The sequence below is a fragment of the Panthera pardus genome, unplaced genomic scaffold (assembly GCF_024362965.1).
Source record: "Panthera pardus isolate Hobbes unplaced genomic scaffold, ASM2436296v1 HiC_scaffold_8, whole genome shotgun sequence".
Classification (NCBI taxonomy): Eukaryota; Metazoa; Chordata; class Mammalia; order Carnivora; family Felidae; genus Panthera; species Panthera pardus.
Genome location: NW_026527013.1, coordinates 130,476,369 through 130,489,681, shown reverse-complemented (window position 1 = coordinate 130,489,681; position 13,313 = coordinate 130,476,369). Strand labels below are relative to the sequence as shown.

General features: G+C 38.1%; 1 protein-coding gene across 4 annotated transcripts in view; it reads right to left on the bottom strand.

Moving 5' to 3' along the window:
• The window catches only part of ZNF277 (zinc finger protein 277), a 112,647-nt gene that overhangs the window by 37,098 nt on the left and 62,236 nt on the right, over positions 1–13,313 (bottom strand). For 3 of the 4 annotated variants that reach the window (XM_053898412.1, XM_053898414.1, XM_053898415.1), the window contains 3 exons: positions 9,364–9,565; positions 1,865–1,953; positions 1,463–1,545 (listed from right to left, as the gene is read on the bottom strand). In XM_053898412.1, coding sequence (XP_053754387.1) covers positions 1,463–1,545; positions 1,865–1,953; positions 9,364–9,565 — 374 coding nt within the window. The remainder of the gene's footprint in view (positions 1–1,462; positions 1,546–1,864; positions 1,954–9,363; positions 9,566–13,313) is intronic. The other variant, XM_053898413.1, reaches the window with a different exon arrangement.

The window sequence follows — 13,313 nt, the reverse complement described above, 5'->3', positions numbered from 1 at the left end:
GGTGAAGCAGTAGGGTTTGATACAAAGAAATCTTTGGGGGGGGGGGCACCAGGATTATGTCAGTTAGATCAATCTTCATTAAGGCCACTGTGAGCAACAGTGAAAAAATGCAAAGCAATAAAAAATTATGAATAAGCACAAGCAAACAAAATCCATAAAATACGACAGTAAATTCATCCTTGTTTTGTAGATTTCTTAAGACATCACAATAGGGAAAGAAGAAAAACTTAGGGAGTCCTGTTTCTTTACTGGTTTGGTGCTATAGTAAAAGCCTAATTTTTCTTACATATAAATCAACATCTAACAATATCATCTCTCCTTATGTGAGAAATAATCATTTGGGATGTTTACAGAATATAATGTGCTTCAGGAGACTTTCCTTTTTTTTTTTTTTTTAATGTTTATTTATTATTGAGAGATGGAGAGAGAGACAGAGCATGAGCAGGGGAGGGGCAGAGACAGGAAGAGACACAGAATCTGAAGCAGGCTCCAGGCTCTGAGCTGTCAGCACAGAGCCCAAGGCGGGGCTCTAACTCACAAACTCAGATCATGACCTGAGCTGAAGCCAGAAGCTTAACCAACTGAGCCACCCAGGCGCCCCATTCAGGAGACTTTCTTAAATCCTACCGACTGAGCCACCCAGGCACCCCAAGACTTTCTTAAATCCTAGGACTATGGTAGATAGGATTTATTTTATTCTTAGATGTCCTGAGAATTTAGTAGGAACACTGAAATCACAGTTCTGTTTCATAACGTTATCTAGCCCAATCCAAAGACACTGGAACACTTAACAGGTAACTACTAAATGAAGAGCAAGTCACTTTCAAGTAACAGTTGAGACTAAATCACAAATAATGGAAAACTGCATATTTTTAAGCAAAATTATTAACTTAAAAAAAATGAGCCAATTTCTGTTCAACTTATGAACATAAAATTTTTCACACTTATATATAGTTACCTTTTTTACAGACCAAAAATGCTGAGATATTCAAATAAGCTTGCTTATGATTAAGGCTGAAAATGAGAAAGGCTACTGTGATCAAACCATATGCTTAATTCATAAGGAGAATAAAAGAAGTGCCAGTGTATAGCACATTCCAGTGAGGAGGAGAAAAAAAGTTAATTAATTCAACTCAATTTTAGCTGAGGGCATTTTTCCACAACTGCTGAACCCTAGCATGTGCCAGGCAGCTAAAATTACACTAAAATGTGTAAGCCCTGTTGTTATTTTAGAGATAATCCAGGAAGCAAAACAAAGCCAAAAATTCTCACTGCATTTTTAACATGAAATACTTTAATTTCCAATCAAGTGGATACTTTTCTCGTTTTAAGGTCTTTTTGTATTGTTTCTTTTGTGCATGAAAGTTTATAGGTTAAAAAGTGAAAACAAACAAACAAAAATAACAAAAGTGATTCTGCATGTATTTCCAACACACTGTTCACTCTCTAAAATAATTCTTACCAGTCTTTGTTTCTGAAGTTCCTCTCTAAGTACTCTATCTTCTGGCAAAACATCACATAACAAAAAGTAATTGTCTTGTTCTTCTGTTGAGAGATTAGGAAAATAAATGAGAAATGATATTTATCATCTTTTCCCAGGAAGATTTATTCTTTTAAAAAAAAAAAAAAAAAAAAAAATATATATATATATATATATATATATATATATATATATATATATATGTCTATTAGGATCTTTCTTCTGGTACACAGCTATGCTTTAGCTTTATTGAAGTCAGGCAACATAAACAGAACAATTTAATTTTAGCTATCGTGAAAGTGAGAATTCTAATATAAGAAAGTAAGATTATCCTTTGAATTTTTGCATTGTAGGGAAAAGACAGTAGCTAAGATGTATACTTACCAAGTGGAGCTGTGGAATTGATTCTTATCACACTACAAAAATCTGTCACGGGCTGTTCAGTGAACCTTTTCCTCCAATATAAAATGTACCTTAGAATAATCAAAAAGAAAGGATGGTAAGAAGACTCAATATACTACTTACTTTAGAATGATAGGGTTTGATAAGAACATTTAATTATCCCAAAACAATAAAATTGTTGACTGATAATTGCTAGAAAATTTGTAAATGGAAAGGCAGCAGAGCATTGTAGAAATATGAAATAAATATTCAATGAAATGAAATTACTCTGTAAAGGAATGGAAATGATTAAACTTTACTGTTCCCAAATTCAATAAACAGATATATGGGAACATTAAAAATGATTTATTTTTATGTGATAAAGAAGTTTTTCTGAAATTGCATCTATGTTTATATGAATTTTAAATGTAACAATGCTTAGACAGGCTTTATCACACATTTTCCAATACATTGAAAGCTGGGTGGTCATCTTATACACAAAAAGTGTGGGTTCAGCTTATCATGTCGGGTCACCAATTGTGGGTTCAGCTTTTGGTTTGTCCAGCAAGGGTGAGAATGGCAGAAAGGATGGATTACTCAAGACTCCGCAAGAGAGCTGAGAGGGAGGCCAAGGGAAGTCTCCCTGAGTTGCTCTCAGGCTCCCATATTTATTAGGCATAGATTATAGGGAAAACATTGTGCAATATGTCAGTGGCTACGTGCCAGTAAGAAAGTATACAAAGCATGCAAAAAAACAAGGCATTCCCAAGACTACAAAAGAGCAGATGCCGAAAGCAGGGTGGAGAACAAGATAAGATATTCCATAGATAACTTGGTCTCAGGAATTCATGTGCACAAGCAGGACCCAACCCCTATATAGATATTAACCAGATATTGGTCTGCATTAACTAGATACTGGTCCCCTGTTTTCAGCAGGGTGAGAAAGCAGTGTAATGTGTTCCCTATAATCTCCTTAACCAGGACATAGCTATTTGGTTTCCCACAAAAAAGAACTGAAAGCAAAATAATAAGGCAATGAGAAGTCAGTCTAAATTCTGACTTCTTATATATATTATATAAGTTATATATAAATTCAACATATATATAACAAGACTTCTTATATATATTATATAAGTTATATATAAATTCAACATATATATAACAAGACAGAGAAATTTCATTTGTGCCCACTGTCTGAAATGAGGCAGATCATTGGAAAAATAACCAAGCTTATAATTCCTGTATCTACTGAGCAGAATTAGAAGAAGCACATTGGCTAAATTTAAAAGCAAAGTATAACACCCAAACCTGCATTATCTGATGAAAGGAGGAGTAAGATGACAGGATTCAACAAGCTGTTCATCTTCGCATTTATCTAACAAGATTTCTACTGGCAACTGCAATCTCATTATCAAATGGTACCAAGAAGAGAATGTGGTCTCCTTCATGTGGAGAAAGGCAATGGAAAGGTTGACATTTCATTTTTAAAATGTTTATTTTGAGAGAGAGTGCATATTCACGCATGAGCGTGGGGAGGGGCTGAGAGAGAAGGAGAGAGAATCCCAAGCAGGCTCTGCACTGTCAGTGTGGAGACTGATGGCAGGGCTTGAACTCTTGAACCATGAGATCATGACCTGAGCCAAAGTTGGAAGCTTAACTGACTGAGCCACCCAGGCACCCCTTAAATAGCTTGTTATAGCAACTAGCAACATTTTGCACATAGTAGTAGGTTAACAAGAATTTTTTTTTTTTTTTTTTTTTTTTACTGTTTATGCATTTTTGAGAGAAAGAGAGAGAGAGAGAGAGAGAGAGATAAAGCATGAACAGGAAGTGGGGCAGAGAGAGGGGGAAACAGAATCTGAAGCAGGCTCCTGGCTCTGAGCTGTCAGCACAGAGTCCAATGCAGGGCTTGTACTCGTGAGATCATGACCTGAGCTGAAGTCAGATGCTTAACTGACTGAGCCACCCAGGTGCCCCCAAAAAATGTTTTTAAGAGGTAGAAGAGCATTTAAAAATTTCTGTAAGGTTCTCTAAGTAGACTTCAACTCTCCATATTTTGTCTCTTTTTTATTCTTACTTCCCCTTTTCTTAACATTATTGTCCCGACCCCATAGTCCTCTACAGAAAGGGCATTCATGTACTGGAAAAAAAAAATTGGTGCCGGGAGAGAGGTCTGAGAGAGAGAACTGTGACACATATAAATATAAACAGATGACAACACTGAGTATGGAATATATAAGGAAAAGAAGTAAAAGACTAATGTATGAAAATAAAACCATGTTTTCAGTTTTTTCTTCTCATGTACAACCATACTGAGGACCTGGTTGGTTAAGTAAGCAAGGAGAGAACTCTTTCCTTATAGAATAGTGCTAGACCTTATCTTAAGAGATCTGAAAATGACCTATCTGAAGCTCCAACTCAGCCTCAAGCCATAAATACTGACCCTATGTTTAGCGTGTTGGCTTCCATATTAGAAGTGTCAGATGCAGAAGGCAAGTGCGTATCAGATCCATCAACACATACAAAAAGAAGAAAAGTATCTACAAAAGGCTGAAACATTATTCTTTGGTCACTTGGGGCAGCTACAGCACTTACACAGCTACTCTTATTCTCATTTTCTTCCATTCCCCAGCGGTTGCTTAACTGCTCCTTGCCCCTTCCCCTGGACAAGGGGAGAGACAAAAAGGGAGAAATAAAAGGCAAGAGACTTAAGAAAATAAAAATGGCATTCATAGCCATTTTTCTCATTCTCCCCTCAGCATATTTTCTATTGCAAAGTGGTGCCAGGGATGAAGGAACACAGGAGAACCTCTACTCCTGTCAGGAACAGAAGATGTATTGTTCTTCCAAACTGTACTACACAGCCATCTATTTTCATGAGAAATCAAATCCATACAGTGGAACTGGGTGCCGAGGTAACAGAGTTAAAAAAAAAAAAAAAAGCCAGGAAAGTCAAGTTCGATGTGAAGTTTCATCATGGCTACTGATACAATACAATACATGGAGAGGTTCTTCATTCCTGATTACATTCCACTGAAGGCTATCTGGGTGATATTGAATGCTAAGGCATCAGTTAATCCGTCTCTTCTTCATTTTTTCTTATTTGTCTAATTTATTTAAAGCTAAAAACGCAATCACTCAATATTTTTTATTTATCTATTAAATTTTTAAAAAAATGTTTATTTTTGAGAGAGAGAGAGAGAGAGAGAGAAAGAGAGAGAAAATGCGAGTGGGGGAGGGGCAAAGAGAGGGAGACACAGAATCCAAAGCACGCTCCAGGCTCTGAGCTGTCAGCACACAGCCTGACGTGGAGCTCGAACTCATGAGACATGAAATCATGACCGGGCTGAAGTCGAACACAACCGACTGAGACACCCAGGCACCACTGAAGTCACTCAATATTTAATTTTTTTTTAATGTTTATTTTTATTTTTGAGAGAGAGACATAGTGTGAACAGGGAAGGGGCAGAGAGACAGAGAGAGAGAGAGAGAGACAGACAGACAGACAGAATCTGAAGCAGGCTCCAGGCTCTGAGTTGTCAGTGCAGAGCACGATGTGGAGCTTGACCCATGAACCATGAGATCATGACCTGAGCCGAAGTCAGATGCTTAACCAACTGAGCCACCTAGGTGCCCCTGCAGTCACTCAATATTTAAAGGCAGCCAAGAAATGATATGTGATATGAACCCTTTGTTTGAAAAACAGTAATCAAAGCATCTCGTACTTCAGTGAAAAGCCATAAAAGTAATTATTAGGTCATCAGCAAATACTTTTTTCTTTTAAAGAATTTCAATCATGTTTCACTGAACTATCTCATGAAAAAATCCTAGTAATCTTGCTTGCCCAGCCTCTCACTGTAACTGGTGTGCTTATTGACAGGCATAAAGATTTGAGATATGGTTGTTAATTAAATAGCACTGAATTAGTGGAATTTAATATAGAAAGGGGCAAGAATTAAGGAGTTAGCATTTATCTTCTAGGAAAATTTTATTTACTGAATAAAGCTAGCAAATAGCTCAGTATAAATAACTATGGTAGATGGCTCAAAGGAAAGATCTTTTGTTTTAACATTTATTTATTTTTGAGAGAGAGAGTGCAAGCGGTGGGGGGGGGGGGGGGGGGGGGGAGGGCAGAGAGAGAGGGAGACACGGAATCCAAAGCAGGCTCCAGGCTCCGAGCTGTCAGCACAGAGTCCGATGTGGGTCTTCAACCCAAGAACCGTGAGACCATGACCTGAGCCAAAGTCAGATGCTTAACTGACTGAGCCATGCAAGGGCCCCACAAAGGAGATTTTTACTTTTGTTTTACTCTGAGAAAGTTTTACTGTTAACTTTTTTCTGATCAAGAAGATGTTAAATATATTTAACATGAAAATTTATAGCTTCTTTCTTGTAAAGCACAAAATAAGTCTATCTCATCTATTATTTATCATCTTTATTACTCATTGTACTCAGAAGAAACAATTCCTGGGAAGTTATATATGTGTATATACATATATACACACATATACATAAATACATATACATATATATGTAAATACACACACGCACACACACCAGTGACTTTTCTGAAGTTCGGAAAAAGTCCTATGTTAAGAAGATTCCAACTTAACTCTTATCACAAATAGTCAATGTTTACATTGTTTTGGAGAGGAATTTTTAGTTTCCCTAAATAGTAGGAGGGTATTATCTAAAGGAGACTGGATATATTAAAAAATATTTAAAAGTAACAGAGTTTATTTACATACATTCTTAGTCAATTTGAACTAACCGCAAGAATGAAACTTATTAGGAGGATGGCTGACAAGGAAAATTTAGGTTTCCAAATTTAAAGTACATGTTAACCACACACTTTATTTAGAAAGCACTTATATATATCAGCTATGTATTTTTTCTTTTTCTATTTTTTTAAAGTTTATTTATTTTGAGAGAGAGACAAAGAGACGGGGTGGGGGGGGAGGGGCAGAGAGAAAGGGAGACAGAGAATGCCAAGCAGTCTCCATGGTGTCAGCATAGAGCCCAATGTGGGGCATGAACCCACGAACTGTGAGATCATGAACTGAGCCGAGAGCAAAAATTGGACACTTAACTGACGGAGCCACCCAGGCGCACCTGTATCTTTTGCTTTTTAATTAAGGCACCTATTTTATTGCATAACTGCATTTAGAGGGCGACCGATTCCAACATTTAACTATTGACTTCTAAGTCTGAGACCTAGTAAATAATTTGATTTTCCTGTCCACACACTGATGAGATTAATATCAATGATACAAAAGAGAGATTAGTACAAATATAGCTACTTAGCTATCATACATAAGAACAAAGGGAAAATACAAACTCTGATTTAGATATTCCTCACAGATTTTAGGAGAAAGAAAACCTTAATGTTTGTCAATTATCACTGGTAGATCACCATATTTTTCTCCAATTCCTGGGGGAGAATTTGCATTTACATGATAAAGCAGAGTAAAAGAAGAGATGACATCAAAGAGAAGCTGAGTGATTCAAGATTTAAAGATTATCTCAGGGCACCTGGGTGGCTCAGTTGGTTAAGAGTCCGACTCATGATTTTGGCTCACTAAGCACCCCCACACTGGGTCAGCGCGGAGCTGCTGTCAGCTTGGGATTCTCTCTCTGTCCCTACTCTGCACTCAGGCATGCTCAAGCGCTCTCTCCCTCTCTCTCAAATAAATAAACACAAAAAGAGAGTATTTCATTTGATAGTCTTGACAATGGTTGCTTGATAAGAATTTGAAAATTTCTAGCCCAAACAGTATCTAAAACAAAATCAACAGATCTGACTACATACAACTAGATATCATATATATAAGGAAGCTCCAAGAATACTCCCAGGACACACACACACACACACACACACACACACAAAAGCACAAATATTTTAACTGAAAATAAAGATTAATGAATGAGAATGAGAATGAGAAGAATGAAGTTCTTCCTCTGAAATTGTGTAATAATTAGTTTATTCAACCAGCTGGTGGCATATATCATGCACATAATTCCCCTTTGCTATTCTGTTCTATCTCTGCTTCCCGACCAGGTAACACCAAAATCTACTCAAAAATTGCAATGCTGAGTGGATATAGGGACCATAATAATGCAGAAGGTACTCGGCAGACATTCTGTATTGGTGCCAGGCAATTGAGAGGAACCTGAAAGGTTAGAGAACAACACCCCTGTGGGCCTTCTGGCTATTCCAACTGGAAAACAAACTTATTCTCAAGGTTTAGAAGTGTTAAGGATTCTAAATTAAATTTTCTCAAAAGTTTTATTTCGCAAATGATAATTAGAGTTTCAGAACAGCATAAATGCCTATTGAAAACTCAAGCTATAGTTGCAGAAAACTAACATTTCAAATATATCTTTTGTAATAAAAATAGAATAAAATTTTTGGCTACCATCTATTGGATATAAAAGATGTCTCAGGTACTAGTTGGTGCTATATGCAGCACCTGTTTTATATAACACTCACCAATCTTATGTGAGTCAGCGTTTTTCCCTTTTACTGATGAGGAAACTGATGCTTAGAGTGGTGAAGTAGTTTGCTGGACATCACATGGTTAGGAAGTCACCTAAGTCTGCGTTCAGCTCTAGGCCTGCTTGGTTTCATAGTCCACTCTCAGTAATATAGGCTGCTGCTTTGCAAGACCCATCATAAGAAAGAAACTGCTTGCTAGGAATGATGTGGTCTGGCAGATATAGAGTTCAGATGCAGAGATGTTACAACATCTGGGTTACTGCAGTGTTTTGTAGAGAAATCAGGGCAGAATATCTAAAAATGGGTCCTGGCCAGCTATACCAAAATGTATGCTTTTAGTAATTGTACAAAACCAGTTAACTACCATGATAGCATGTACACGGAAAACGCTTCCAAATGTCAACTTGGACTTCCAAGTGTCAACTAATAACAGCATGAACAAAACTACTTCACTCCATTTGCTTAAGAAAAGGCATTTCTCTTCTAAGAACCAGGAACTGGAAAAAAAAATATGCTTATATTACTTGTCTGTTGGTATGGATATTCTAAGTCAGGTGCTCATAGATTAGAGTTTAGCTCACTTTGGGTCCTAGCTATATAGGTGAGGTTCCTACATTTCACACATGCCCAATGTTGGCAGTTCCCGAACCACTTATCTCTTTCTGTTCTTCATCCTCCTCATCCTCTTCCCCTCAGTACCTCAGTTGACTGATGTCAAGCCTTTGGTTTATTGAGTGACCTCCCCCTGCCCCTACTTTTTTCCTGGTTTTTGTCAGAAAACCGGAAAAATGCTCATCACAGCACTTAAGCTGAGAGTTCTTTGGACAATATCCTTTTGGCTTCGCGGGCTCCAACCAAGGATCCCTGTTCCCAACAATGCTTGAAAAAGAATATGAATTTTCACATTTGCACAAGAATAATTTTATATATAAGCTTATATATAAGTTATGTCTTTCCTTTATGGAATACTGAATTTAATTCTCTTATGGCCAAAACCAAAACTTACCTTTGGAAATCAGCAACCAACTTGACATCAGCTATGACCATCTTATGTTCAATAATCATGTGCTTCAGAAGTTTGTCTTGTTCATCCATAGGAAAATGTTCTTCACAGAAAATACAAGGCACAGATGGAGAACCTTCTAAAGCGGTGGTGCCACCTGGACTTTCTGGCAGGGAAAGCGGCTCCAGGATACAATCCTTACTGTCTGGGAGAGAGAAAAAGCAAAAGCAAGGAAAAAGAAAAAAAAAAAAAAAGAAAAGAAAAGAAAAAGCTGCAATCAGCTCTTTAGAAGGATGATTTCTTACCTCCTGCATTAAAAGGAAAAATCCACAGTGCCACAGTGCCAGAGAGCAAGATATTTTATTATCATTTTAAGTAGATTCTGCAACCTAGAGGCAGGGAGTTGTGCAAAGCAGCTCCAACTCCCCATTTGCCGTCTTGAATGGGGGAAACCCATTTGTCAGAGCAGCTGTTCAGGCATTCTTGGACACTGGCCAGCGGCAGCAATTCCGGGGGTACTTGCAAGGGGAAGGCTGCAACATGCTGGGTTAAGGTTCTATGGCCCAATTGTGACCTATGGCCGATAGTCGTCACACTATGGGAAGTAAATGGTATATTCTGAGGCTCCAGATGATACCAGGCCAGTCTTTTAAGCTGCTTCCTGTTGCACCTGCAAACTCTTTCCTGTTTGATTATCTGTCACGTGCAAAGAAGACAGCTCTCACATTGGGTTGACACAGCATGTGCTGGGTGGCCCAGGTGGTAATTTTTGATGTTGATTTATGTCTACCATTCGCCTGTTACACAATTATGTATCTTAATTCAAGTTCTTATGAACAAAGAGATGAATGATCATTTACTAGACATACACGGTAAACATTTTTTTCTGTGTATATTATTCATTTCCCTAACATCACCTATGGTATCTTTGAGAGTTGAGCTGTGTAAGATCTATAGCTCTGAACTCATGCCTCAAACCACCGCCAGGTGTGTCAGGAGCCCTCTTCAATGCTCCAGGGGGAAAGACTGGATCGGTCACCTTTAGCTGGCAATTGAGTAGTTAGTAACTGGGCAACTAGCTTAAGACATTTAGCATCTGAGGAAGGGCAGGAAACCTTCAGAAAGAAAGACAGTTATACCACAGAAAAGCCTTTGGAATTAGCTTACTATTAATTTTATTTCTTGTTTTTATCTTACTTTAACTTGTTTCTAACGGCCTTCTTAATTGCATAATTCACTGAATCAGTTAATGTTGCACTGCTGACCATGGCCTGAGAACTGGACAAGCATTCATTCACTCACTTAACGAAAATCAGCTGAGTATCTACTGAGTGCTGGTCTTTTCTGCTTAACCTTGCATGACATGATTCTTATCATCAAGACTAAAGTGATTGCAATTTGTTAGACGGTACAAATAAGTTTAAAGGATAAAGAGAGAGAGACGGAAAATGTATAGGGTCTATGGGAGCATGGGGACAGAAGAGTCAACTGAGCTGGAGTGGGAAGGTGTCCCAACGGACATGTCCTCTAATACATCACTCACAATACTCTGCTCATATTAAAGTATGCTAAATTAAATTTTTATGTTAGTTCCATAAAATTATTTAATACCAGAAAAGGTGGAAATAGGGTATACATGACAACGGAGAGAATATTTAAAAACGTATAAGCACTTTAGAAGCACTATTAACAAAAGTGATGTTACCAACAATTATATTTATTAAATTACATAATGGAAGCAAGGAGTTCTGAACTTATACAGTTCTTCAGTTGTAGGTTATATCCTTCAGTTGTAGGTTAAATTCTGTAGGAACTTAAACTCTCATGCTAAAAATAAGACGGGGAAAGAGACATAGGTAATAAACACATGAAACTCTGTATTTTACATCCACTAGAACAGGACAACAAAAGACAGCATATATTCTAAATAGAGGTACCATTAGTAAACATTACATACCATCTAGAAAATAACAGGTACTGTCTTACACCCTTCTCCCCGAATTTGAATGATATGTGTAAATTCATTTTGCCTGATTGCAGAAAACAATGTATTAATCATCACCAATAGCAAGAGCTAACATTACTAGGTATCTGATATTTGTAAACTACCCTAGCAAAGGGCTTCAGGGCATTTTCTCAATTAATTCTCGCTACCTTATTCAGTTGGTACTATTATAACCCTCATCTTCCAGATCAGACTACTCAGACTTAGAAAAGTTAAATCAAGTGGCCTAAACACACAGCAAGTTAAGCCTAAATTAAAACACGACATTATTCTGCCTCTAGTTCCAAAAGGCGTTTTCCCCAAATCTGTGTTTTTCTGTAATGTGTATATTCAGTGCCTTTTTGACTTGGTACGTATTTATAAGTCACGCTGAATCTATGCATTCTGCCAGTGTCCTGCCGTGTCCCTGATACTAGTTCCACCAGCAACTCTTACACAAATCTCAGTAGCCCACATCCTCCAAAAACCACTGGGTACAGTTTATCTCTGTCACTGTATTCTTTCCTAATGTTTCACTACAAACTCTCTAATCTTCTTCCGAGGTTCATTCCTCCTCCCTTTTGTATGTTCAAGGCCCAGTTTCTCTTTCTTCAAATTATTTCTAAGAGAATGAAACTAAATGTTCATACACGGTAGAACCAAACAGCGTGTGGTTACTGTAAAGGCATACAGGAACAAAATCCTAAGTATGCAAATTTCATGTATGAGGAACCTGTGGTTTAGGAGATACTAAGTCATATTTGGGAACTCGAGTTATTATGTAATTCAGAGAATAAAAATTTTAATAGAACATTTTTGGACAAGATTTTAGTGTTCTGACTCCTTAATCATTAGCATCATGTTCAAATTTATGACAGCAGTGATCAAAAGAAGCAGTTTGTTTACCTATGTCTTTCTTTCCCCACTTCAGACTGTTAATCGCTGGAAGGCAAGATGAGTCCTGGTCATCTTTAATTACCTGGCATGCACACTGTGTTACTGCATCATGACTGCCACCGCCACTGTGGGTTAATTCTGTGCCAGGCACTGTTAAGCCCTTTACGTGTACATTATTAACACAATTAACCTTCACAATAACCCTATGACAGAGCTTCCATTCCTTTTCCTATTTTATAGTTGAAAAAACTGAGGCACTTAGAGACTAAGTGACTTTCCCCAGACAGCTAGTAAATGGTGGAGCGGGGATTTGAATCCAAGCGGACTGGCTTAAGCATGAGCACTCTTACCCTACACGTAACACTGAGGAAGTTGGATGTTTTCCTGTAGGAAGTAGAGCCACTCCTATGTTTACACTGATTTGGGGAGAATGGGTTGTGAGACGTAAGTCTCCAGATGGGGAGACTGGCAGTTGGGAGACTACTGCAGTGTCCAGGTTGGAGGCAGCCATGTTAGCAGTGCTTGGAGGGAATGGAGAGAGGGGAGGATGCAGAGATTGCAGTGGCAGTTCTTGATTACTGGTTGGCCAGAGGGAGTGAAGAAGCCTGGGATGCCTTTTAAGATTCCGGCAGGGGAGGCTGTGTGAATGAGGGGTACCAATCACCACTTTAGGAATGCATGGGTAGAGGCACTTTTTTGTTCTGTGAGAAGGACAGATAATGAGTAAAGCTTTAGAAGAGCTCAGGTAATCTGCTCCAAAGTTAAACATTCCTGACATGGATTTTGGACAAGGCCAGTAGTGACTGGAGTCTCATGTGATGCATTTACGTTATTTTCTTTGTTTGCCAGCAACCCTCCTCCCCCAGTCCTCTTGAGGGTTTGACTCACTCCATCTCTCCATGCCCAACAATAGCAAATATCCCTATTGCAGTTAATTATTTACATGTATATCTGTGCCCCTCGGGTAGTATGGTAACACCTCAGGTCAAGGACTAAATCTTGTTTTCGTATCTCTGGTGTACACTATAGTCCCTGAAACATAGTACCATCAAAAACATGGTATTTGATATGT